A 27,815-nucleotide genomic window follows, 5' to 3' on the forward strand; every position below is an offset into this window, starting at 1 on the left:
TATGACGCAGCCCCGCTCGCGTGACTGGGCGGCGCTGACCGTTGACGGGTCGTGCGGCGCCGGCGGCGGTCAGTCTGACACCGGCCACGAGAGCAGAGGAGCGGCTGCCGAGGCTGGTAGACGCCGAGCCAGCTCACTGGGCTGGATTCTGTTATGGAACGTTATCACCGTTTGTTCTTATTTTAATATCATGGTGGTGGCTAAACAGTGAGTTTGAAGGACGTGGAACTGGACGGAAGCACACGGGAGGACTCGACACTACAACGATCGACCCAGTAGTTTTGGAGTTATGAGGGGGCTATGAATAGCCCCCCCCCGGCCCCAGTAGGGCGCGTTATACACAGACCCCAGTGGAGCGCGGGTTAACAATTGTTTCGACCAAAAATGACCGAACATGACATCAGTTTGGCCTCTACAACTCATGACCTGAGATGACCTCACATTGATTTTTTAAGTCACGTTAAATTGATTTTCGGAGAGGTTCCGTGAACGGCGAGTCGAAATTCGGCAGCCGTTTTTGGGTTATCAGCGAACCCCCCCCCCCCCCCAACGGTTTGCGTGTTAACTTGCTGGTGATAACTAGAACAACTGCCTTCCAGATGGAACTGACTCTCGATGAAATAAACTCCCTGTGTGAAGAAATAATGACGGGACTGAAAGGAGAAATGGCCGGACTAAAAGGAGAAATGGATGTCCTAAAGCAGGATATGACCAAGCTCAAGGAAGAGAACACCACACTACACAGTCAGGTGGTCCTCCTGCAGCAGGCAATGGTCGAGGAGCGCTCCACTCGTCAGACCGTCGTGGAGGAGCTGCGGCAGGGGGTCCGCCGGCGAGCGGTGCCATCCGGCCGTCTGCAGGGGTGAGACTTGGAGGCAGCAGGGGTGGGGTGGGGGTAAAGAACACTGGATGGGATCGCTGGTTTATATAGCCTTGGGATCGCCTAATCACTGACCCCTGATGACGTCACACCAGTTCACATTTACGTCTTCTCGCTACAGTGACGGTGAGGAGGGGACTTCACTGAAGGCCGACACTTGTGACAAGTGTGACGCCATCAGCACCTATGGCTTCATAATCACCCCAGCTCCTCCGTCCCCGCCTCCTCCTACGGAGGAGGTGGGGACGGCGGGCGGCGACGTGCCAGAGGCTGCACCGCGATGGGCTTCTGCCATTTGTCTCCTGGACCACGAGTTGTTGAAGATGGTGTTGAGCAAGATGGACTGCTGGGAAATGATCCGCGCCAGGCGGGGTGAGTGTTCTGGCGACTGACATTGTATGCAGGACGGTAGAAAGGAAGGTAGTAGATCATGCTTCATTGTGATATGCAGGTGCTTAGTGGAGTATTTTTACCTAGGATTCGGAGAGTTTGGCAATGAATAGTCTATCACGGGGTATATTGAACGGGGTTAGATGACTCACACGTAGATGGATGGCTGCTCGGAATACCATTCTCATAGAATAGCTACGTCTTACAATATAAGACACAAACGCTGTCTATATAAGCATTGACGTTTCTGTCAAGGTGCTCGATGCCACCCGTTCCTTGTTTTTTTTATGCCGACAGTCTGCCGTCGGTGGCGGTCCGCCATCGACGATATCGTCAGCGACTGTCGGCGGGAGCTAACCGATCAGAAAACCCGTGGTGGAGAGGTCCCTGTGCCGGTTACGGGCCTTGAGCTCGTAGTGAAGACACAGGACCAGCCGAAGCTGACTGAACTGCGGGCGCCGACCGCTGAGACGGACACCGACCTCCGACTGGTCGGTGAGTCCTGTGTGAAACGCGCTACACACGAACTGGTACGCTTTGTTCCGCTGTAACTGTCATTCCTTGTCCATATGAGCGATCACTTCTTCACTGGCTGGTGTTGCTTTATTCCAGCGGCCACCTGCCACGCCCTGGAGAAGGTCAACCTGCGCGGCTTCAAGCTGCGGGCCTCTGCCCTGCGTCGCCTGGCGCGTGCCAACGCCTCCAGTCTGCGTGAGCTGACGCTGCCGGCCGGCATCAGCGACTGGCAGCTGGAGGCGCTGCTGGAGCCGCTGAAGGCTCTGGAACGGCTCGATGTGAGCCCACCTGTGGACAGCTCCGGCAAGTGGCTTCGGCTGCTACCCAAGTCACTGAAGAGACTGGACATCACTGGTAAGAAGGGTTATGGGGCGATGTTGGAACGCGTTAGTTACTAGCGTACGTCACGCTAGCTCAGATAAGAAATCGCCGCGCTGGTCCGTACTAAAGGTCAGCCATATTCACCCGAACAAATCACGTTGTTAGGCTCCCTGGGATCATTGCGTCAAAAGTTGTGGACTCGTGATTCGTGAATCTTCTTGCAATCGCCGGCTCAGAAATTTTCAACTTGTGAGTCTCGCGGTGATTGCTTATACAGAAGTTCCGCCGGCGCTTTTGATTGAAAGAATTGCGCCTTGATTGTCAGTTAGCACATTATCAATTTTTTTTTTTTTGCTATTCACACATGATCAAATGATCACTGACAACATCAACATCAATTATGAACTGCATCACTGTCACATAACGGCAGTGCTTTTACCAGCATCTGATCCTTGCTTTGTCGAGACGCGTCGAATGATGAACGATAGTTTGATCAGTAAAATATCAGTTTTGCGAATTGGTCCGAGATCGGGTTCATAGCTGGCGGTCAACTTACATACTTATGATTCCGTATTGTTGAGCGCAACATTTTCTAGGTTCAAGGAGCTAGCATAGATCCATTCATATCCATTGTTTGCTCATCTATCAAAATTCAATAGTTTTCGTCGAAAAACTGCTAATGACCTTGGTCCTTTGTCGATCTTATACGACCTCATAAGGAAAATTTAGGATCACTTGTGTCATTTTGAATTTTCCAGTTCAGTTTTCAATAGGAACCCATAAAACTACGTTTTGAGAGTGTCAAAATGGCTTTCTATAGAGAAATGGCGGTTAACCCGCGCCCGGCTGGGGGTCCTGGATTTCCACGCCCTGCTGGGGGGGGGGGTGTTTGAGCACCCCCCCCCCTTCTAACTCGGCTCCTGGGCCACGTAGCGATACGCGGAAGGCGGCGTTCGAAAGAGCGTCAAAAATCATGACGAAATCACTTCGGTCAATTTTTTGGTCAGGTCAAAGGTCAGGTCACCAGAGGTCATTAAAGGCAAAATTTCGCCGATTTCCAGGTCGAATGTCTACAATTTCCAAGAAGCCAACGCATAACTCGGGAACCAATAGAGCTACAGCGCCGCGGAAAAGCGCATTCGATAGCCCTATTAACGCCCTTTCTGATTAATTACCTCAGATTTGACCTAATGTCAACGGTTTTGCCTGCAGGGGGCAAAAACTGCAAAAATAGCCGATTTTTTTCGGAAACAGTTTTTCTGCAATAACTTTTGACTCAAGCCTTGTACGAGCTTACTTTTACCGACATCGTGTTCCTCTCGTCAAGACGCATCGAATGAACTATAACTTGACCTTGAAAGGTCAACTTGAAAATTTGACCTCAGGTCAAGGTCATGACCTGACCGGAAAGGGTCATGTTGCTTATCAGTCGATTCGTATCGTCGAGCTGAACACATCTAAGGCGTTTTCATCGCTCTAGCATGCCTCTATCAAAAGTTATTTGCCAAAAACTGTTGGATACCATTCGTGACCTAAGATGACCTCAGGGCATAAACAGGGGTCACGGACACCTTTCATGTTCAGTGTGTCTAAACCACTTGTAATTCAGTGTTTGGGAGTGTCTATAATGTCTTTCGTCCAAAAGAGGCGCATTTCAATTTCTCCCATTGACTTATAATGGGGAGGTCGCAAAATTGACTTGACCTTAGGTCATCGATATCAAAATTCTGAGATATACATGTTGTACATGCTATTGCTCTTAGCAATCGCTGAAAGTTTCAAAGCGATCGGTCACTCGGTGTAGCTATGACAAACATTGAAACTTTTTATGAGGTGAGATCACTTCAAGTGACCTGGTGACCTGACCTTGAATGAACTTGGTCTGAAATTTTCACAACATGTGTAGAATTGATGTATGATAAGGTGTACCAAAAACGGCGGCGCTCCGCGCCGCCGTTTTTGAGATATTTGTGAAAAACCACAAGGGGGGTGTTCAAACAACCCCCCAGCAGGGCGCGGGTTAAACATCCTCTAACTTTTCTGCAAATATAAAAAATACAGGGTGGACCAAAAAGGATGGAAACATTTTAAACTCGTATAAAACATGTGTTATGGGTTCGGTATTGCTTCTACTGACGGTAAATTTGTTAGAAATTATCATTCACACATGTTTCACTTTCTATTTCAAAATCATCGTTTTTCACTAGCTGTCACAGCAGCTGTTTGTTCGTTTTTACAGGTGCTCGTGTTTATCCGCGGGCTAATCCTCATTAAAGTCCTTCATTAGACAGATTATCTACAACAATATCCCCCACAGACAAAGTTTCCGCCCCGGAAACTGATCAACCTCTGCATGGCCCGCGGACATTGATGCACCAGGTAAGACGGTACACTTTAACACTTTACACATATGTACATTCATACATGAGCAATGAACACTTCAAACCACAGGCATTACCTAGGAACACAAAATGTACATGCCACTTCTGTCATACATCACCACTTAAAACAGGATGGATATTCCGTTTCACCTTATCCACTTCAAGCCGAATCAGCTCATATGAGCTGACTAGTGATACCTAATGGGGTGTCTGACAGTTCGACCCGCTCTCGTGATTATCGACTTTGGCACATTTGGAGTCGCCTGAGTGACCAGGTCCTGCTGCACAGAGGACTTGTCTTGCCGCGGCGCTTTGTCGCCATGTGGCCTTACTTGTTTGTCAGCTGACTGGGGATCATGCCTCCTGGGTGCTAATGCTCGGTCTCGGTTCTGTGGGACTGGGCCGAACTGATGAGGCGATGAGCGTTGACTGCGTCGCCAAATGCGAGTGGGGTAAACAGGGGCCCCAGTGGGTGAGTTTCCCGTGCTTGGGTGATACGGTTTTAAGCGGTTGTGGTGGACCGTCATTTCCGTCGTCTCTCCTTCACAGGCTATGAGATATGTCCAGTTTCGACGTTTCGCTATCACGCGGTAGGGTCCCTTCCAGCGAGGGGACAACTTTCTCACGTCTCCACCCTGTACCGCATTTTGTCTGAGCCAGACGCGGCTGCCCGGCTCATAGTTATGTTCCACTATGCGCGCATCATGCCTGATTTTGCTCTTGTTATGATCCGCTGTACTAGCAGAGTGTATCTGCTGATCGGTGCGTTTGAGGGTGCGCTGTAAACCAGCCAGGTACTGGAAGGTGTCACGGGGCACCTTCATGTCCACCAGCTCGCTTTGACCGTTGGAGACAGAGCTGTACTTCAGTGAAGCCGGTAGTGGTGCAGGACGCCCAAACACGCACTCATATGGCGACAGGCCTGTGGCCGCACTAGTGTTGGCGTTAAAAGCCAGCACTGCGCCGCTCAGGTAACGGGACCAATGACGGTGCTCTGCGGCGGCGAGTTTAGCCAGTGTGTCGATGAGGAAACGGTGGCTACGCTCACAGTAAGCGTTCCCTTGAGGATGATAGGCTGTCGTCGTGCTCTGTTTGATTCCAAGATTGTTGTAGAACATCTTTGCTACGTTTCCAACCAGGTTTCTGCCCTGATCGGAGTGAATTGATTTAGGCACCCCAAACTGACCTACGATACGGTCCATCAGTGTCTGGACTATCTCGGATGCTTCCTGTGTTTTAAGTGGGAAAGCCCATACAAATCGAGTGAATGCATCGATGCACGTCAGAATATACCTGTAACCTTCCGGCTCACTGGTGGGGAGCCCAGATATGATATCGATGTCAAGCCTGTCAAGGAACTCAGACGCCTGCAGTGACCCCAATGGGGCCTTCGGTGGGTGAGGAGGATCTTTGCGGCGAGCACAGACCTCGCACTGTTGGCAGAACGCTTTCACATCGGTCTGCATTCTCGGCCAGTAGAACTGCCGGCGAAGTGCACTCTCCAATTTTGCCGCCCCCTGGTGTCCCCCTCCTAGTCCACTGTGATGGTCATCCATCAGGCTCCTTCTCAAATGTTGGGGCACCACTATCTGGAGACATGATGGGGCTCCTTTGTAGGGCTGGACTCGCCTGTACAACACGGGCGTATCGCCTGTGACTACTAATCGGTTCCACTCTCGTAGCAGCTGAGCGGCGTGCTCTGTGTTCACCTCGCTTGGGTGGGGTTTTCGACGCAGCTGTATCCAATGAACGATCTCTCTGATTCCAGCATCATTGAACTGCTCTTTCTGAAAATCTCTCAGCTCGATGGGATTGATACTTATCAATGACTTTGGCCCAGTTACGACTGCAGCTGCTGCAGCTCTATCGGGCTGGCCAGATGCAGACGTACCAGTGGACTCGACGCTATCGACGTGCGTCTCTTTGGTAATCTGATCAGTGGCGGAGTCTGTCTGTGATTCTGACGCCGCCCTGAAGTTGAGTGGATCAGCCGCCCTGACTTGTCCTGATGCAGTTGGAGACTGAGGATGCTGGTCTGCATCTGCCGAGTGGGTTCTGCTGGCGGGCAGTGACAGAGCGGAACTCGTCTGTGCCATGTTGGACACTGCGCTTGGTTCTGGACTCGCCTGCTCAGTATCCATTCTAGGAGAGGGCGCCATAGGAAGCTCTGCCTCTGGGGCCTCAGGAATCGGAACACAGACCCACCGGTACCGCTGCTCCTGAGCGGTCACTGCATGCGGATATCGAGATAGTGCGTCTGCGTTGCTATGGAGACTACCACGCCGGTGCACGATATCAAACTCTAGCTCGGATAGCTGAAGCAGCCAGCGAGCCAGCTGCCCTGTCGGGTCTTTCATATTAAAGAGCCACTGTAAAGCCGAATGATCAGAACGCAGGAGGAAGCGTCGTCCGACCAGATATTGTCTGAAGTGCGTAGTACCCCAGACCACTGCCAGAAGCTCGCGCTTGGTGACGCTGTACTGACGCTCAGCTTTGGTAAGAACCCTGCTGGCATACCCGACTACCTTGTCACCCTGCATGAGACAGCCTCCCACGGCCGCTCCGCTCGCATCTACATCGAGCACGAACTGAGGTGCCTCCTCGCTAAATACCGGCAGTGCTAACACTGGCGGTGAGGCCAGTGCTGCTTTCAGACGATCAAAAGCACTCTGTTCCTCCGGTCCCCAGTGGAAAAGGCGATGCTTCTCGGTCAGCTTTGTTAGGGGTTTGGCTAAAACTGCATAGCCTCGAATATGGCGGCGCAGGTAGCCTGCTAGACCTAAGAACACGCGAACCTGCTTGGCATTAACCGGGACAGGCCAGTTCTGGATGGTTGTGATCTTTTCCGGGTCACACTGCACGCCTGCCGCACTGACGGTGAAGCCGAGGAAGCTTACCTCCCTTTTGCAGAGCTGCAGCTTCTTCAACGAGACAGTTAAGCCCGACTTTTGCAGCGCAGCTAAAACTGCATCCAAATTGGTGCGCATCTCGTCCAGAGTTTTGGAAATCACCATTACGTCATCAAAGTATTGGATGACTGTCTCTGGGGGAACGTCGGCGAGGACTAGCCGAAGAGCACGATTGAATGAGTGTGGGATACCCTGTATCCCGTACGGAGCAGTAGTGTAACGGAATAGGCCAAACTCCGTTGCGATAGTTGTTTTGGCTCTATCTTCTTCTGCTACTGGGAGCTGATGGTACGCGCTTTTGAGATCTACCGATGTGAAATAGACGGCTCCGCTTAACTTCTGTAGGCATGTGTCTATCCTGGGTATGACCTGGACGGAGGAGGTGGTGATGCGATTGAGACGACGGAAATCTCCACATATTCGGACCGGACCGCCGTTGGCCCGTTTCACCAGCACCAAGGGAAACGCCCATTCGGAGTCCGGGACGGGCTCCAGCACTCCCTGTTCCACCATGTCATCTATTTGTGATTTGACTTCCCCTGAGAGGTGGGCTGGTATGGGACGTGGGCCCTGAAACACGGGCGGGTGGGTTCCAGTGGGTATTTTGTGCTCCGCGACATCAGTGCGGCCCAGTCCTGCAAATACCTGCCTGTATTTATGGAGCAGGGCCAAAAACTCGGAACGTGTCGGCTCCTCCAGGTGTGCCACAGCCTGATCGGGACAGAATTCTGTTTCAGTTTCAGGCACCTCACTGAACGAGAACTCATCTAAGCATTCGAAATTGGCGATCTTGGTACCTTCGTAGAGGGTGATGGGATTGTCTGAAAGGTTGCCGAGTCTGACTGGTACGGTATTATCGTGCACAGTTACCGCCAAACGGGCTACACACAGCTCCGTTTTGTTAATGAACTCCCCGTCACCTTCCACCAGACCTGTCAGTCCCAGGTCACCATCAGGCATCCCCTTACAGCAGAGTGAGTGGGCCAGCTCCTTAGCTCGGCTACATTCAGCTAGAGACACGGTAGCGGGCAAAATGATTTCACTGTTGGCTGGCACAGCGATTGTGCGGGCGATCAGCACGGCTCCCGTGCGGTGCCCCACTTTTTGCACCGGATCACCCTGTGCTGCGCCAGTCGCATGCATTGGTAGCTCCTGCCCTAATACCCACATTTCCCCGTTGGATATGTCCATCACTGCTTTCGAGGCCGTAAGCACATCTGCCCCCAACAAGCATAGCTCACACAAGGTGGCGGCCACGTAGACGCAGGTAAGTTGTCGAAAGGGTCCCAGCTGCAGATCTACATACGCACATCCCATTATCCCGGAATATTGTTCGTTGTTCGCTAATTTCACCGGGTGGGATACCGGCCGGATGGGTGTGACGTCACTCAAAATGTCACGCCGAACCACCGTGTGGTCGGCCCCAGTGTCGCACAGAGAATTAACACTCTTGCCATTTATAAACAACTGGACGTACCGACCTGGCGTGTGTCTCCTCACCACCGGCGTCGCGTCGGCCGTCACTGCTGTGCTCGTCACTCCCGGAGCTGCTGCGTCTGCTGCTGCTGCTCTACCAGCTGCTGATTTGGCCTCTGTTGCGGTAGAGATTCCTCCAGCCGCGGCGATGGGACAGGTCGTCCCCTGTCGGTCCACGCTTGCAGCACCGCCGCGCCCGTGCGGTAGTCGTTCGGAACCGGCAGCGGCGGTGGTAATGACTGCACTGGTGCCTGGTTCTCGGCTGTCCACATGAGAGGAGCCACTGTCCTGGTGACGCGGCCAGTCTGCCCTTGGCTCCCTGGGACAGACTGCCGGGCGTTTCCCAAGCTTCTTCCACGGGGTTGGTTATTGCCCCGCGCTCGCGTCGGTCTCCCTCGACAGACCGTACTCAGGTGACCCCTGCGTTCGCAGTTGCCGCAGATATCGTGGCGGAAAGGACAGAGAGCGCGGATATGACCCGATAGGCCGCACGTGTAGCAGACGACCGATGAGCTCCTCCGTTCTTGCGGGTCGGCCTGTTCGACAGCTGGGCTGGTCTGAGCACGATACAATCCAGCCGGGTGAGACGGGACAGACGCATCAGCCCGCTCGAATGCTCGGACGTGCTCCACAACGGCGTCTAACGTTGTGATTCTGGCCTTCGTAAGATCTCGCTGATACTCCGAGGGTAGCACTTTCTGGAGATGGATCCAAGTCAGCTGATCCTTAGTAGCCTTGTCTGAAACGGCGGGGTAGGCGTACTGTACTAGATCCTCAATAGCGAGCAGGGTTTTCATCACATTTCCTTCATAAGCCACCGAATCTAGGCGGTGGATGGCCACCATGGGATCTGGTATCCCTCCCAGTAGCTTCACCACTTCGGCGGAGATCGAGTCGAGTGTGGCTGCCGGGCACGCTGCACACACGTGTCGGACACATTCCTTTACATTACCAGAAACAAAGAAACGCAAGTTTGTCACAAGTTTGTCGGTATTCCACTTCTTCATCTGACCAAACAAACAGTAGTCCTCCAGCCATGATATCCAATCTTGTGCACTGCCGTTCTCAAACTTCTCCAGAACCAAATGGTCCGACATTTTTAACACCGCTGCCACCACTGTTATGGGTTCGGTATTGCTTCGTACTGTCGGTAAATTTGTTAGAAATTATCATTCACACATGTTTCACTTTCTATTTCAAAATCATCGTTTTTCACTAGCTGTCACAGCAGCTGTTTGTTCGTTTTTACAGGTGCTCGTGTTTATCCGCGGGCTAATCCTCATTAAAGTCCTTCATTAGACAGATTATCTACAACACATGTATCATTGCATGCATGTGACTGGGAATGATACCAAACAAGAGTACATTTCGTGGAAATTCATAATCGCATCGCATAATTCATAATCGCATCACTCTCATATGCTTTCTCTCGTTTTCAGTCTCTCACAGCAAATGTTCGAAGTGACCACCTTCGCGAGACAGGCACAGCGCGACCAGCCTGGCTGCTGACACGATAGCCCGCTTGTGTGGCTCACACAGCCTTGCTGATCGCTCTCTTCAGTTCAGAGGCTTTCTGAACCTTCCTTGTAGACCTGGCCCTTGAGATGACCCCACAGTAAAACATACCTTGGTGTCAGGTCGGATGAGCAGGTAGGCCAGTTCCGACTGGCACCACGGGATATCAGCCGGTCACCGAAGTGGTTTTCGATGCACTTGAGCGTTGTTTTTGCGATGTAAGCCCGGTGAGGAGGCGCACCGTCTTGCTGGAACCACATAAGGTCTATGATGAGGCTGCGCATGCTTCGTTTGGACTCGCTCTCAGAACTTCCTCAGCGCCGCCTGGTACGCGCTGTTGATTGACGGTCACAGTGTCGCCGCTCCCTTCCTCGAACCAAAGTGGACCCACGATTCCTTTTCCGCTGAGGGCACACCATTTCGGTGACCTTGCTGCTGTGCAGTGACTTCTTTATCATCTCATCTCAAGGGCCAGGTCTACAAGGAAGGTCTCTGTGACCTGAAGAGAGCGATCACCAAGACTGTGTGAGCCATACCAGTGAACACGTGTCGTCGGGCTATCGCGTTAGCCACCAGACCGGCCGCTCTGTGCCTGTCTCGCGAAGGCGGTCTCTTCGAACATTTGCTGTGAGAGACTGAAAACGAGAGAAAGCAGATGAGAGTGATGCCGTTATGAATTTCCACGAAATGTACTCTCGTTTGGTACCATTTCCAGTCACATGCATGCAATAATGCATGTTTTATGCGAGTTCAAAATGTTTCCATCCTTTTTGGTCCACCCTGTAGATGCGCGTGGTTTATGAGAACCTCCTCCCCTCCCCCTCCCGTCACGGCGCGGGTTTACGGCTAATTGTATCACTCTTCACAGGATCCGGGATGACTGAAACGCCGGTGTATCACCCCCGATGGCCGACTTCTGGGCTGGATGTTGGTGTACAGCTAGCGACGGACACACTCCTGGACCAGCTGACTGCTCTGGCGACCCACACAGTCACAGGGTTGAAGATACGGTGTGAGAAGCAGGATCATAATGTGCCGGAATGTCGTGACGATCGCTTGTGAAGGGGTGTGTTGGCCATTACACGCACAATAGCTCCGTGTGGCATTATTTTTGACCGGGCCTAATTTAGCAAAACGCAGTCTCTCTTAAAACTAAAAAGGAATTGGCCGTCGGAGACGCCACCATTTTTACTTTACCTTTTGTCCTTTCTCGTGTTTGCTTCAAAGTTCTTCTCGTTTTCCTCTCATGCTAGAAAAAGAACATTTAGCTGTTAGGAAATGGTTAGCCTGCTTTTTTCAGTTGCATCCTACTTGGCACAAATACGCGCGAGTTCACTAATTGCTTACCAAAAAAGGCATCCTACTATTCAGTATTTCGCTATGAATATTGTTGACTTTTGTCATTCCAGTTGGCGTAAGTATCTTTATTCATGTTTTACAGACTCACGGTCCCTGACACCGGAAGCGACGGGACGCCTCTTGACTGTCCTCACCACCTTGAAGAACGTCACTCTTTGTGGATCCGGCTTCATTTGCGACACTGTGCTAGTCGCCTTCCACGGCTGCTCCCAGCTGGATACACTGGAGCACTACGACACCCGGCCCCTCACGGACATCCCTGCCCTGACCCAGTCAGAGGTGGCAGCGGTCAGCAGGTCAGTCGGCCGGACGGCGACGGCGGATATAACGTGTATCTGGATAGACCGCAATAACCTCAGCGATGACCGTATCCGTTGGAGGTATACATAGAAGGATGGGCACAGGGACGTTGAAAATGAATTCAATACAGAAGAATAGGCATCCACCGACAGACACTTTAATGCAAGTAATTAAATGTATATGAACACAAACAGACAGACAGACGGACGGGCAGATACGTTACTGGGCTGGTACTATTTTAATAGAATATAGAAATAATGTATGTGGGGTCAGGGGTGGCATAAAACTCATTGTATCGTGTGAAACATTTGTAGCAAACTGCAGCACCAGACTGGGCCAACTTGAGATGGCCGGAGGCACACATGTTCTGTTATGAACGACATTGTAAATACATGTTGTCTCCGTGTTGAGTCAACCGCTGGTGCCACTGTGTGACTGTGTGCCGTATACTAACCCGAGTTCTGTTTTGTTACAATATGTTGCAGGATGGCAGTGACCTGCAGGAAACTGAAGACACTGTTCATTGGATCCTCAACTGAAAACTGCCAGGCCGTCCTGACCGCCCTGCACGAGGCAGACCTGGGATGTGACGGTGGCCAGTCCCGTACCATCAACCTCTGGGTCGCCAGTAAGTGACGGCGTCTCTGGCCACCCACAACAGCCGACACGGCGCCACCGGCCTCTCGGACACGCACACTGACGCACGTGACGTCATCAGTACTGACGTCACATTTGGTTACGTGTATCTCCGTAAGTGGCGTCACAGTATCAGTATCAGCCCTCATGACGTCACTAGTCAGTGATACTACACACATTGCCATTATGTTTGTTTCTGTATTAGTGAGTGACGTCATTAGTCTGAGTTGCCCCATGTGACATCACTAGCAAACAGTCTGTAATATGACGTGCTCTGTTTTCAGAGTCTTTATTGGACAAGCTTACTCAGCCTCCCAATGGCAGCAAAATCTACTTGGGTTCCTACACGTAGACGACTAGCTTCCTGGTGCCTCGTACGCTCCGGTGCCGGCGGCAGTGTCGGAACTCTACAACAGATGGCAGCACCGTGTCCCGTCGGCAGCGCTGTTCTGTACACAATGCACGTTTAGACCTTCATATCCAGAACTGCTTTGAGTCGCCCTGTACCATCGGGCCAGGTCCGTGGATACTGTACCGCCGTGCCAGCCGCCAGGCTGGTTTGGGTTGAGTGGCCACCCAAATCCTTGATCATTTGAGCACAGATTGCTACGTTTGTTGACACTGCTTTGATAGCAGGGTTGTATACGACTCAGTCAATAGCAATCAATTCAATCACGACAAATTTGGGAAACCAATCAAATCAATCAAGTCAGAGCAGTTTTCGGGAATTGATTCAATCGACTCAAACGCGACAATGAAAGGAATCAATCAACTCAATCAAACGACTCAAACCAAGACATACATTAGGTTTTTTGCCCACCAACTTGGAAAAGTGTCCATAGCAGTCTGGTGTACCTACCTACCTACCTACCTACAGAAGAAACATAAAAATATTGTCATTTAAAATTATAAATTGCCATGCCATTCAAAGTTTCTATGTAATAAGGAAGGATACCTAGTGATGGACAGGTGGATCATGATATTGAGGTTTAATGGGTAGAATTGGAGCAGAAGTTTCATTTAATGGGTGCAAAATAACCCAGTAGTTGACTTGCCCCTTAACCCAAATCACCACCTTTCACCTAAAAGTTGTCAATTTAATTTTGGCCATATTCCAACTCTATTTACACTAAATATCAGATATTGCAGTTGAAAGTTGACTGCTCGGATTTTGGCAGTGTTCGTGATTTGGCCATTTACCCTACACCATGTCTATTTCAATGGATTATATGCATCAATAACATATTAACCATAGGGAAATAGAAATAAATATCTTACCTGTATGTGACGGTTTTGGTTAGACAGAGACTGACGGGCAGCCTGAAAAATCTTTCAACACAATGTGCATTTGAGACGTGGGATGTTGTCAGATTGGGAAGGAAGAGATTTGAAGTATTTAGCGGTCCACGACTCTGGACGTGGCATGTCAATGTTAGGTACCTATGTGAAGAATTCAAAACATTTGTGTTTGAATTTTATTGCAATACAATTTGAAACTGTTAGAACTGGGGGATAGGGATGAGGGTTAAAAAATATATTTAAAAGGAAATGGAGAGGACAGGAACTCTGGAACCACAGTATAAGTTAAGGACAAAGGAAGTGGGAACGAGGAAAATTAAAACGCGAAAACGGGGACGACGGTGAAAACAGGGTGCCTTGGGCGATTTGACCAAGGTTGGTGAAATTTACACGTGACGTTTAGCATGTAGAAGACCCACGAAGGGGGAGCACTTCCAAATGTCACGTGACTAATATGCCCTCCGGCGCCCTGTTTTCACCGGCGTCCGAAAACGGCACGGTGCGACTGCATGAAAACGTTTTGCCAATAAGTATGCTAAGCTTGTATAAATCCTTATTCTACGTCTTTTGATTTTTTGGTAAGATGACGTTATTGATTATCATGTAGTATGGTAGATCATCATAAAATAAATCGGTTATACAACACCAATTTCGTTTTAGTTATTATTTTATTTGAAATAAAACCACTTAATAATATTCGGTAAAATATTTCAAGAAAAATGAAATATATTAAATATGTTATGCTTAGGCTCTCAGGAGAAAAGGATCAACAAACGTTCTGCTGCAAATTAAACAATGCAGCAAATTAGCTATTAATTATGCACGTAAACGTAAATAGCGAGACGAAAACGGCGCTTTTGTTTCGGTTTTTTTGTAGGGGTTTCAGATATTTATAGAGTTCAGTGGGTTGTTTCTGAGGAGATGTGGAGATGTGAATTATTAATTAATCACACTTTATTAGTATATAGGGCCTTGCACTTTATCATCTGGATTAGAAAAAACGTTTCTTGCTGAGTGCAGAAAGGTAGGTAGGTGCATCGCCAGGTTCTATCACCAGGATTGGTGCAGTTATTGCAGTTGAAAGTCAAAGTTGGCTGTTCATGTTTAGGCCCTGTTCTTTATTTGGCCATCTACCCCATATTGCAGTTGTGATGACAAACAGCTTTCAGTGTAGTTTTGTGATCTTTGATGTCATCAATTGGTGTCATTATTTTTCGTCAACTAAAAGTTATTTGAACTCTCCTTTCAATCGACTCAATCATACGAGTCACTCTAATTTTCAGGAATCAAATCAGTCAACCAGTCGCTAAAGTCAAACGAGTCAGTCAACCAGTCATCTCGAAAAGTCAATCGACTCAATCCAATCAACTCAAAATACGCGTTGAAACAAATCAATCAATTCAATCGACTTGATTAGTATACAACCCTGTTTGATAGACAGTAGTTATATTCAGTATCCGAGATTTATCACGCTCCGGGCCACTGTCCAGCCGTAGGTAAACCGTTGTCACCGTGCCGGAGGTACCGCCGTGGTGACGTCACGTGTGTTGTGCTGTGACGTCACGCTGGCTCACACCGCTGTGCTGTTGTGTTGCTGATTCAGTTTAGACCAGAGGAGACCAGAGAGTGGTTGGAGCTAGCTGTGGCGGTGGCCGGTCCGGGCGATATCGGACCTCGCCCGTCACTGTGTCGGACCGTCGGTGGTCCGGTCGGCTGTGGTTCGTTTGGACCGGATATGTCCGGTTCGGTGTCGCTCATGGGATATCACGGGCTGATGGCGATTGAAATACACAGTGGTTCAGACGTTCAATACACAATGTTACTGGATTCCCAAGCACAACTATGTAGTGTTGTTATTTCGTGACGGTAACTAGTCAAAGGGATTGCAAGGCTGCTGACCATTATGCAATGCTTTGAACATATCATTCCATAATGTCATACGAAGTTGTGATAAAAAGAAGTCACCTACTTGAAGTGGCGTGGAGCTCTAATGTCGGATGCTTCATAAAAAGTGCGTGCAACTTCAGATTGCCTAATATAAGTGATCCGTGAAAATAAGCCAAACCCAGAGGGTTATCAGTAAAAAGAAAAATCAGGTAATTCCCAGGACATGCATTCCTCAGGGGACGGGTGAATCATACTTTTTACCCTTACCACCGGCCCAGCACTTCAGTTGACTGAGCCGTAAGGCTGTACTGATTATCACACATCAAGTGTGTCTATGGTGATCGATGTGTCACCCAGCCCGTGAGATGCGGCACAGCCTACCACTGCAGGCAGCTGACTGACCGCTGAGAAACGGTGCATCGTTCTGCCGTCAACTGTAGACTGTACAGTGTGTATCAGTTATATTACAGCTGTATGGACACAGCACGGGTACGGATCCGGGACACCACACCATCGACTGGTGGATACAGGACACGGTCTAGTATCCAGCGGTGCGATACAGCCGGTGGTCGTTATTTCTTTTAGAAGGCTGGATACCGCCAGTGGACACTATGATTTTAGAAGGCTGGATGTCGCCAGTTGCCACGATTATTTTACTGAAGGCTGGATATCGCTAGTGGCTACTATCACTATTAGAAGGCTGGATGTCGCCAGTGGCCATTATCACTTTTAGAAGGCTGGATACCGCCAGTGGACACTATTATTTTAACCCTCGCCCGCACATGGGGGGGGGGTGGTTGCCACCCCCCCCCCCAGGTAGTCTTTCTGCTCTGCACTCAACATTTTTAGAGCTAGAAGACTGATTTTTCGTATAGCTGCTCCTGTATCCTTTCTTGATGTCCACTGAAAATTTCAAGTTTCTGTGGTTTTTGGTTTCGGAGATATGACCTTGTTTTTCAGGTCATGTCATGACCCAAATGGCCAATTCTCAACATCTTGCGTTGGCTATGGGCCTTGTGAGCTTTGAACACCTTGATTTCGGCCTTTTATGCCAATCCTACCTCCCACCTATCATGAAACATGTTGTTCGACGATGTACAGAGGTCAAGGTCAGGGTCAAGGTCAACCTAGGTCATCTAAGATAATTGCGTTTTAGGCAAGCTGAATTTACTTTTTTTGAAATTTTTTGACTACATTTTTGGTAAAAGCTTCTCAGATCATGATTTCATGTAATATGGACACATAAACAATCGGTGCACACATCAGTATACACACAGACACACACAGACATACAAACACATATTATTGACCTTGACCTAACTTGACCTGAGATGACCTCAGCAGCAAAAACCTGGTCGGGTAGTGTGACAAAGAGGTTCTAGCTGGCTTGGCACCAGAAAACGGCATCGTCATCGGTATATGACAAGCAGCGCGCTTGATATCCAACGGTGACCTAAAACAGCAACATTTTTTAGTTTGACCTGACCTGGAAGGTCAATGACTGACCTGAGAAGGTAAAACTGGGTATCATTGGATTCGTCTCTTCCCAAAGAATCTTTTTGGTCCTTACCGCTAAGCTCTATCTCCAACAGGAACGAAACGGCGCGGGGGGGGGGTGGCAACCACCCCCCCATGTGCGTTCTAGGATGGGAAAATGGCATGTGCGGGCGAGGGTTAAAAGGCTGGATACCGCCAGTGGCCGCTATTATTTTACTGAAGGCTGGATACCGCCAGTGGCCGCTATTATTTTGCTGAAGGCTGGATACCCCAAGTGGCCATTATCACTTTTAGAAGGCTGCATACCGCCAGTGGCCATTATTATTTTGCTGAAGGCTGGATACCGCCAGTGCGGGCCATTATCACTTTTAGAAGGCTGGATACCCCCAGTGGCCCTATCACATAGAGGGGAGTGTCCAATAGGGCCTTTCGGTTGTTTTCTCAATTAGGTACTCACCTCTAAAAAGTGGTGAATATTGACGTAACGTTTATCACTCAGTTCTAATCAATACCTTTACCTGAAAACGTTCGTGGTCCGATCATTGACCATTGCAATTTTGCATTGTTTAACCCGCGCCTGGCCAGGGGGTGTTTGAACACCCCCTGCGGTTTTTCGCAGATATCTCAAAAACGGCGGCGCGGAGCGCCCCTGTTTTTGGCACACCTATTCATGCATCTTTTCCGCACATTTTGTAAAAAAAAAATCAGACCCAGGGCTCTCAAGGTCAGGTCACCAGGTCAGGTCAAGTGACCTCACCTCAGAAAAAAGTTTCAATCCTCGTCTAGCTACAGCGACTGAACGATCGCCTTGAAACTTTCAGCGATTGATAAGAGTAACAGTATGTATGTATAAAATATTTATCTCGGAATTTCGATATCGGTGACCTATGGTCAAGTCAATTTTGCGACCTCTTCATCATACACTGTAACAAATATTCAGTACACTATGACATGAAAATCAATCAAGCGAAAACGTTCATGGCACCAAAATAGCTTTGCAGGACATCCAGCCAGTGCAGATTAAGTTTGGACAGTCGGTCATCTCTGAAAGCCGCACAGTTAAAAACATCGGCCTCACTATGGACAGACATCTGACGTTCGGGGATGATGTTAGCCAGCTGGTTGGCAAATGTACCGATCTTTTATTATCGCTGTCCCATTCCAAGTATGTCATACCTACCGGACCGTTGCTTACATTGTGAACGCGGTTGTGGTTAGCTCAATTCGCTTCTGCTGCACTGCATCTCCATCTACGGGTTCTGCGCTAAAACAGAAAAGCACCGCATTCAGAAACTGTTCAATTTCTGAGCTCGTGTTGTGAGCGGCCGGCACAAATTTGATCACATTTCTGACGTGTTTCATCAACTCGGGTGGTTACGCGCTAAGCTGCTCGTGAGCTACCATAGACTTGATTAAAAAGTCGCTCTAGATACTGAATTACCTGCCGACATTGCAGCCATGTTTTCGCATGTCTGTACTCCACAATCCTACTCGCCAGATCGGCCAGCTGCACTGCCACTGCCAGAGAACAGACAGACATTCTCCAGCACCAGGCGGCTATCACACTGCAGTGCAATGTTTAACCAGCTCCCGAGCGAGCTAGGAAATGCCTCACCGGATGTTCCTTCAAACGCCATCTTAAGCAGCTGGCAGCTGCTGCTGTACACGTGGTACTGTTGTGGTACTGGGACTGATGGCTGATAAGTGAATGCAAGGAGTGAATGGTACTGTGTTTGTGTTTATCTGTCTTAGCCTCACCGTTGCTTTGCCCTATACCCTGGGTTTACCTCCACTGACGTAGTCGTAAGGTGACTCGGGTGCGGAAGAGCCACTGCATTGTGGATGTAGTATGTACCTTTAAATATTCTTTGAACTTTGGGGAGCGAATTACACGGCTGGTGAAATTTAAAAGGTAAAAATCAAAAGTTAAAGGTAAAATTCATTGCCACGGACTGACAGACTGCTGGAAACCAGCTGTCATCTATCGGCGGTTGTCGAAACTAGAGATGTCAATTGGATACCAACTTTTTGGTATACCGAATACCGATACCAAACCGATACCAACTTGGTATTTGGTATTTCAATGCTAAGGTTTTCGGTAGGGGAGAGTGGGGTAAGATGCCCAGGGTGGGAAAGACGCCCCACCCCCTCTAGCGGCGAAACAAAGAATCGGACCTGGAAATTAATGTTCTTAGCGTAAAGCGGAAGCCTGCCTTGTTAACTGCACAAAAATTTGCGAAGCTCAGTTGGGCAACGGCTGGCTGATGATTGCATGTTTTTTATTTGCTGCTTTCAAAAAGTATTTTGGTGTCAAAACATTGTAAATATCAAAGAAGGTAAATAATTTTTGCGTCCCTTGCTATAGTCGTGATACATTAGCATGCGTGTACTGTGTCCCAAACAGTTTGTTTCAGGGTGTAGTTTTATGGCTAACAAATTGTACTGATTTAATGTTACTTCGGTACCTTGGGGTAAGATGCCCCCTGTCCTGATGGGGAAAGACGCCCCCCTAAATCATTAGGCTGTCCTTCAAACAGCCCGTCAAATCATTTATTACATACTTGTGATGTAGACAAAAGCCGATCTGAGACTATTGAGAGTCCAGTACGGTCGGGTGCTCCCCATGCCGGTCTCTCGGCCCACATAGCGACTTTTTGGGCGGCATCTGACTCTGAGAGCCCTCACGACGGCCTCTCTGGGCCCCATTATTGGCTCCAGGGCCCCTCACGACATCCTTTGAGGGCTCCCACGTTGGCCCCACGGGCCGCGTCGGCATCGGAGGTCCCCACGATGGGCTAGAGGGCCCTCAAGCATCATGAAGACCTATAAGAGCCCCACATTGGTCTCCCAACGCCACCACGGAGGCTTGTTTGGCCGCGCTGGACTATGATGAACTCTGAAGCCCCTTACGACTACTTTTGAGGGCCCTTACGATGACGTTTGGTGTCTACTGCAGGCTCGAAGGGACTACTGATTCGTTCAGGCGATTCACGTGCCCATTTATGCCACTTATAGTGCAGGGGGCATCTTTCCCAACGTCAGGGGGCGTCTTTCCCACCCTGTGGGGTAAGATGCCCCCTTTCACTTCTTCAGGAAAATGCTTAACCCGCGCCCTGATGGGGGGGGCCATTTTGCCCCCCCCCCTGTGGTTTTTCTTAAATAGCGAGAAAACGGCGGCGCGCAGCGCCGCCAAATTTTGGGTACCTTACCGGACATCAATTTGACACCTTCACACAAAATTTCAAGTCACAGGTCACCTCAGGTCAGGAGTTATTGAGGTCAAACTGAGGTCATGTTCGAGTAAAAATGAGCAAAAAACATGACATCTTGAAACGCTCACCAATTCTACAGTTAACAAGCAATTTTAAAGTTATTTATGTGGTTGTGTAGACAAAAGACGGGGCTACAAAACTGCTATCTCGGATTTTCGAAATTTTTGGATTTTGACCCCCAAAAATCAAAAAAATTGATTTTTTTAGAAAAACTCAAAAAATTTCCAAAAAATTTTCGAATTTCGAAAAAACGGAATATATGTGATAGTCCCTGCGCTCTTCGATATGCATACCAAATTTTAGATCGATACCTCTTTTTTTGGCCAAGTTATAGCGAAAAAAACTGTTAAAAATTGATGACGTCAAATTTTTGAACTCAATTTTTAGCAATTCTAGACCTCGTAGCGCAAAACGGAGACCACCATTGAACTCCCCGTGACGAGCTGCATCGAATCGATACCCATTTTATGCAAAAATATCAACTTTGAAATTTGACCTAATTTGACCTGACCTTGACCTGACCTTGACCTGACCTTGACCAAAACGTGACCTAAGCTGGCCCTAAAGTCTGTCTGACCCACATAATCGCATTTGTCATGTAAAATGGACCATAAAACATGTATCATACGACACTTTCATATTGTGACCCCCCAGTGACCTGACCTCTGTGACCTGACCTGGTATCAGTGACCTCAAATAGCAAAATATGTGTTTGAAGAACATTTCCCCATCGATGATTTTCAATGAGATGCATTTTACACGATTTTACAACGCATTTCTTGAAATGCCTGTAAACGGTGAAAATTCGACCTTTGACCTGACCTGTGACGTCATCGGTTTGACCGAGGTCAATGAAATTGGGTCACAAGGTAGTTCCCCGTTGGGGCTATCCAACACCGTTTACCGCTTGTCGCTATGTTGCGTGGTTCTCGAGATCTGAGGGGGGGGCCAAAATGGCCCCCCCCCCATCAGACCGCGTTGCTCGGCAGACCCCATCTGGGCGCGGGTTAAAGGAAATAGTTCACTTTCACGAAATTATTTTTTTGCAATGGATTTATGATTTTTTATGTTCAACATGATCAGCAAAGAAAATAAAACCTATTTATAACAAAAGATTATTTTTCTATATTTTGATATAGGAAGAACTTTTCAGTTTCTGTAAGGCACAGGCGATCCAGTATGAAAAGAGCATGGGTCCCGAAAATTCTTCAGAAACTAGATAAATTATCGCGGCCACCGGCATTTGGGCGATCTGCTGCTGCTGAATGTCCTTATTGATCAGTACGAGAATTTCTCTAGAGTTCTCGTAGATAATTTCTCTAGTTTCTGAATAATTTTTGGTACCCATGCTCTTTTCATACTGGATGCGAATATATGCAAGGCACACATCCTCAATGCAAGACACCTTTTTCGGGACGAGAAATAGAATATCTTTGCCTAGGGTGATCGTTGGGCTGTAAAAGCTCCTGATTTATGCTCGTCTCAGCCCAGGCTACGTAACTGCTATTCCAGTTCAAAACCCATGTTAAAAAGTGAACTATTTCCTTTAATAGCAAAAAAAAGTTATAATATTTCAGGCACGAAAGTGTGATATTTTTGGAGAAAAATGATGTCGGCTTCCGTTGAAACTCCAAGTTTTTGCTTTCCCATCGTCATTTTCAAATAATATATGACATAGCAAAACCCTGGGCATCTTTCCCCACTCTCCCCTATTTTGTTGGTATTATGAATCCTGACTAATGTAAAAGAGGCAGCTAATTTGGTAAAAAGTTGGTATTTTTCTCATTTTCCAAAGTCGGTTCGGTTTCGGTATTTTCTCATGGTTTTTGTTGGTATCTGGTTTGGTATCGGTATCACGATTTTCAGTACTTGACATCACTAGTCGGAACCACATACGGCAGACTGAGCACAGGACCTGCTGCCACCTATCGGCGATTGTCGGAACCAGAGGTGGCCGACGGTCGAGCGACGGCCTTGGGACTGCCAGTGGCTGCTGGAAGTCTGGCGTAGCAGGTGGGAGTACGGAAAGTGGAGACGGAGAAATACGGACGGCGAAGACGGCAGTACGGACAGAGGAGACGAGGTGAGGTCAAAGCGAGGGGTCAGGGAAGGGATGACACAGACGGTCACACATCTCTGTGGGGATGAGAGGGGGGGGAGGAGCTGGCTAAACAGTGTGGTCTTTGTGTGACCTGTGGGTATTTTCCAGGGGCTAGTCCTCAGCGGCACGGTACCGTGTTGAAGGCAGGGCCGAATGCTGAGCTCCAACAGTTAAACAAGCATAGGTTCTGTTCTGTTCCATGCCTTAAATCTAAATAACGATGTTTATCAGCGCGCCCAACATTGAGGTAATCAGCTGGGGTGAGTAGGTCACGTGACACATCCCCATCAGTCTGACGTAATCTGCAGGATAGCTTTCTGCCAGTGGTAGTTATTCAGGGTTAGGCAGTTGTAGGGGTATCATAGGGCCATGGGTGCAGAGTGAAGTGTTGTTGGGTTAGGTAAAGATTAGTCAGGCAGGGCTAGTTTTGGCCGGGCTAGGTGAAGCTGATTGGGAGGCCTGAGAGTTGAGACCAGGGCCTGGATGGATTATCGTGATGTTTACAACTCTTTCAATAATCAGGACATGTAAAAACATGGTAAGGAGCGTACTTATCTAAAAAACAACGGACACTCGGCTTCAGTTTTCCTGAACGGGGAGTCCCCCTGACGCGGTTCCAGTTCGCCCCGCTGCGCGTGGGAGAGGGGAAGTCCCTTTCTGCCGTTGGGCGCGACTGGCTGGCGGTTGCCATGGAAACGTCTCAGCTACCAGGATGAGGAGCTTGTCTCAGTCTGAGGAGTTTGGTCTGGTCACGGCCCTATATACCTGTCAGGTCAGATTTGACGACGTATTTCCTATGTGACTTTTATCTTATTACGTTTTATAGAATCGTTATAGTTATTGTCGGGGTGTTATTCCTATGTGACTTTTATCTTAAAGGGACCCTCCCACCTTCAAAAAAGTTAATGAATTGGCATGAAAGTGATGTCGCTCGGTTCAGAAAGAGCAAAAATGAATATCTACCAAATTTCATCGAAAAATATTCACCGGTTTTCAAGATATTAGACTTTTACTTTTGTTTACTTTTTGGGATCTCCGCTGTTCCTAGCGACTTTATTTGAAAGTGCGGCATTTGTTGCGCGCAAAGCAGCATATACCACCGCGTGCTGCCAAACGTTTAGGTAAAAGATTTAAAAATCGTTAGATCTCCGCTGACGTCACAAATTCTAAGGGGGCATACCAATGCATTAGCCCCTTAGAATCCGAAAACTGCAAGTTTGAAATTCCATATCTCCGAATTAAAGCATTTTTCGATGTTGTGAATGCCCAAACCGGTATTTTCAGGCCATGGCCACCAATTTGGCTATCTCAACTCAAAACTAATGTTAAGGTGGGAGGGTCCCTTTAATTATTACGTTCTATAGAATCGATGAAGTTTTTGTCGGGATGTTAGAAAATAGCGTTGAATAGCTATAATGTCTCTTGCTGACCCCTGGTTACCTAATAGCAGACCTTATGTCAGGAACGGATGGATTATAACTTTAACCCGCGCCCTGCTGGGGGGGGGTGTTTGAACACCCCCCCCCCCTGTGGTTTTTCGCGAATATCTCCAAAACGGCGGCGCGGAGCGCCGCCGTTTTTGGTACACCTTATCATACATAAATTCTACACATGTTGTGAAAATGACCTGACCTGACCTTGAATGACCAAGGTCATTCAAGGTCAGGTCACCAGGTCACTTGAAGTGACCTCACCTTATAAAAACTTTCAATGTCTGTCATAGCTACACCGAGTGACCGATCGCTTTGAAACTTTCAGCGATTGCTAAGAGCAATAGCATGTACAAAATGTATATCTCAGAATTTTGATATCGATGACCTAAGGTCAGGTCAATTTTGCGACCTCCCCATTATAAGTCAATGGGAGAAAATTGAAATGCGCCTCTTTTGGATGAAAGACATTATAAACACTCCCAAACACCGAATTACAAGTGGTTTAGACACACTGAACTTGAAAATGGTGTCCGTGACCCTTGTTTATGCCCTGAGGTCATCTTAGGTCACGAATGGTATCTAACAGTTTTTCGCAAATAACTTTTGATAGAGGCATGCTAGAGCAATGAAAACGCCTTAGATGTGTTCAGCTCGACGATACGGATCGACTGATATGCAACATGACCCTTTCCGGTCAGGTCATGACCTTGACCTGAGGTCAAATTTTCAAGTTGACCTTTCAAGGTCAAATTATAGTTCATTCGATGCGTCTTGACGAGAGGAACACGATGCCGGTAAAAGTAAGCTCGTACAAGGCTTGGGTCAAAAGTTATTGCAGAAAAACTGTTTTCGAAAAAATCGGTTATTTTTGCAGTTTTTGCCCCCTGCAGGCAAAACCGTTGACGTTAGGTCAAATCTGAGAGAATTACTCAGAAAGGGCGTTAATAGGGCTATCGAATGCGCTTTTCCGCGGCGCTGTAGCTCTATTGGTTCCCGAATTATGCGTTGGCTTCTTGGAAATTTTCGACATTGGACCTGGAAATCGGCGAAATTTTGCCTTCAATGACCTCTGGTGACCTGACCTTTGACCTGACCAAAAAATTGACCGAAGTGATTTCGTCATTATTTTTTGCGCTCTTTCGAACGCCGCCTTCCGCGTATCGCTACGTGGCCCAGGAGCCGAGTTACAAGGGGGGGGGTGTTCAAACACCCCCCCCCCCCAGCAGGGCGTGGAAATCCAGGACCCCCAGCAGGGCGCGGGTTAAGAGATGTCAATCGGATACCAACGTTTGTGGTATAATGAAACCAAGCCATTGCCATCCCGGTTTGGTATTGGCTTTCCAATGATTTGGGATGAGCACCACTGATGGGTAATCCACAGCGAAGGAAGGCCGTGACTCACCAACGGAGTGATTACTGGGAATCGAGTCCTTCCATTTGGACCACGGCTCGGAGATTTGACCGGTACGGCGGGCCGTGTCTCTCTCTCTCTCTCTCTCTCTCTCTCTCTCTCTCTCTCTCTCTCTCTCTCTCTCTCTCTCTTTCTCTCTCTCTCTCTCTCCCCTCTCCCTCTCTCTCTCTCTCTCTGGCTCCAGTGTTGCTCTCTACCTGTGTTTCTGCCGCCTGAACACACAGACACGGAGCCGATCCACGACCGCGTCAGCCGACGGAGACATGACACCGGGGGTCGGGTGGCCGGTGCTTGGTGTCGGCGGTAGACAGGGGTCAGGGGGTCACTAGCGGGGGTGGAGGGGGGGACCGCTGGTGTGGGGAGGGGAGCGGTAGTCGTGGGGAAGTGATACGGCGAGAGACCCTCTTACGTCTCAGTGCATGACAGGTGGCGAAAAGTGAATAGGCTTGAAGCTTCGAGTGAACTGTGCATTAGCTTCGCCACGGGGGGCAAGCGGGGCAGCTTGCCCCCCCCCCTCCAACCTCGGACCGGGCACCTCCTGATATCGATACAGATCCGATGAGATTTTAGAGTCGAAAAAATGGGGGTACCTTTCTGAGAATGCCTGTGAGGTCAGACTCGGTTGGATCGTGCAGTTCAAACCAGAGTCAGAGTCGCAGTCGCCAATATCTTCAAGACTTCGACTCCAGACTCGGAAATGTCAATGCTGTGATTCATTCCATGTTCCTAGTTGGTTCTTTGTTACATGTTATAGCTGATTTTCATAAGTTTTGGATTGCTGACATATAATTTTCGTTCAAAGCGTGACACGAAATCTTCGCGGCCTTCCTCAACTCTTGTCAATTGTCTGCGACAGGCTCAAGCATCGTTCAAGTGCCGTAGGGCTCATGAGCTTGCTTATCACACAGGCTCCTAAGGAGCTCCACTGAGCTCTAAGAGGCATTCGGAGTGCCCAAACCGGCCTCTGAGAGTCCCACTGGTGTCCATGTTCTCTGAGGGCCCATACAGGGATCTTTGAGGATCTTACACATGCGTAGACCTCTGAAGAGCCACACGAATCTTTGAGGATGCCTTCGAAAATTTCGAGCTTTTGAGGCGATAGACTTTGCTAACCCCAAACTGGCATCTGAGGGGTCACAACTCACGTGCCCCTCTGAGGGCTGCAACAAATGTTTCTTATGTCCCTACATAAGAAGCAAATCCTTAGGGATTTGACGCAGACCCCGATGGTGCATACATTATCCGAGGGCTCCATGCTCACACTGGGCCTAGTCTCTTAGCGCCCGCCGCCCACACTGGCTTCTGAGGGCCCCACCTTGGGCTCGGAAGGCCCTTAAGCACCACACGCGCGTTAATATTTGGGGTGACCCACGCCGATCTCCGGGATCCTAAGCAGGCTTTTAAGAATCCACACTGACCCTCAATGGCCTGCAATGGCCTGGAAGTCCCAAGCCTAAGGGATCCCTTGCCGCTATGCCGTGTTTAATTTTTGGTTCCGTTAAACATTTTTTGTTCGCGTTTGCAGCGCTTCCTGTCACACGAAAAACGAGAAACTTTTTGTTCACACTCGAGTGAACAAAACACTTCCTCTCACTGCAGTGAGAGGAAGGCCCTTAAGCACTCATTTTTGCTCCAGTGCACTGGAGCAAAAATGAATTATTTGCGATTCACACTTCCGACATTCACTCTCATCAACAATGAGAGCGGATCCCCCAGCCTTGGTCTCCGCCGAATGCCCAACTTAGCTACAATCGGCGGCTGGGATAAGCCCTATGCATTTCACGTAAAACCTCTGCATGCATGCATGAATGGAGGTTTTAGCAGGGTGATGCAATTAAATGGAGCGTTTTTCACCTTTTTCTGGGTACCTAATGATCATGAGCGACGAGGCTGGACAGGGGCCCTCTGTAGTGCGTCGGCAATCGCAGCCACTGTAATTTTACCGGTCGTTTTTGTCTATAAATTTCAAAATTTCGAATTTTTCTGTAAAAAATGAAATGACATAGCTAGAAGGAAAACTTTGACACCATCGGATTCCTTGCGCCATTGCGCGTCGAATGATATGTAAAACGAGTGAGTAACGACTGGGGAAAGGCAAGATTTAACACAAAAGTTGATTATGCCCCCCCCCCCAACCGAAAATCTCTGGCGACGCATATGTGTTCAACACTCCCCAGTAGGGCGTGGAAATTCAGGGCCGTCAGCGAAGTGCGGGTTAACCTGCGGGGTAGT

General features: G+C 48.7%; 2 protein-coding genes across 2 annotated transcripts in view; both read left to right on the plus strand.

Annotated features, from left to right (window-relative positions):
• Positions 1-960: 960 nt before the first annotated feature.
• Positions 961-15,816, plus strand: LOC122370067. The gene is made up of 7 exons (XM_043345330.1): positions 961-1,252; positions 1,568-1,765; positions 1,883-2,140; positions 11,257-11,400; positions 11,830-12,043; positions 12,533-12,675; positions 12,968-15,816. The coding sequence occupies exons 1-7, from the start codon at positions 961-963 to the stop codon at positions 13,033-13,035; spliced, it is 1,317 nt and encodes a 438-aa protein (XP_043201265.1). The 3' UTR covers positions 13,036-15,816.
• A 2,629-nt stretch (positions 15,817-18,445) lies between these two features.
• LOC122370068 overlaps positions 18,446-27,815 on the plus strand; it is a 54,457-nt gene continuing 45,087 nt past the window's right edge. The window contains exons 1-2 of the mRNA XM_043345331.1: positions 18,446-18,487; positions 22,587-22,721. Coding sequence (XP_043201266.1) covers positions 18,446-18,487; positions 22,587-22,721 — 177 coding nt within the window. The remainder of the gene's footprint in view (positions 18,488-22,586; positions 22,722-27,815) is intronic.

This window comes from Amphibalanus amphitrite, unplaced genomic scaffold, assembly GCF_019059575.1.
Source record: "Amphibalanus amphitrite isolate SeventyFive unplaced genomic scaffold, NRLGWU_Aamphi_draft 001094F_arrow, whole genome shotgun sequence".
NCBI lineage: Eukaryota > Metazoa > Arthropoda > Thecostraca > Balanomorpha > Balanidae > Amphibalanus > Amphibalanus amphitrite.

Excerpts from the sequence above, each read along its gene's own strand:
- LOC122370067 (XM_043345330.1), top strand. The coding sequence starts at position 961 with ATGACGTCACACCAGTTCACATTTACGTCTTCTCGCTACAGTGACGGT. Across the intron at positions 1,766-1,882 it reads CACCGACCTCCGACTGGTCG|CGGCCACCTGCCACGCCCTG; the intron begins GTGAGTCCTGTG and ends GCTTTATTCCAG. Across the intron at positions 2,141-11,256 it reads GAAGAGACTGGACATCACTG|GATCCGGGATGACTGAAACG; the intron begins GTAAGAAGGGTT and ends CACTCTTCACAG.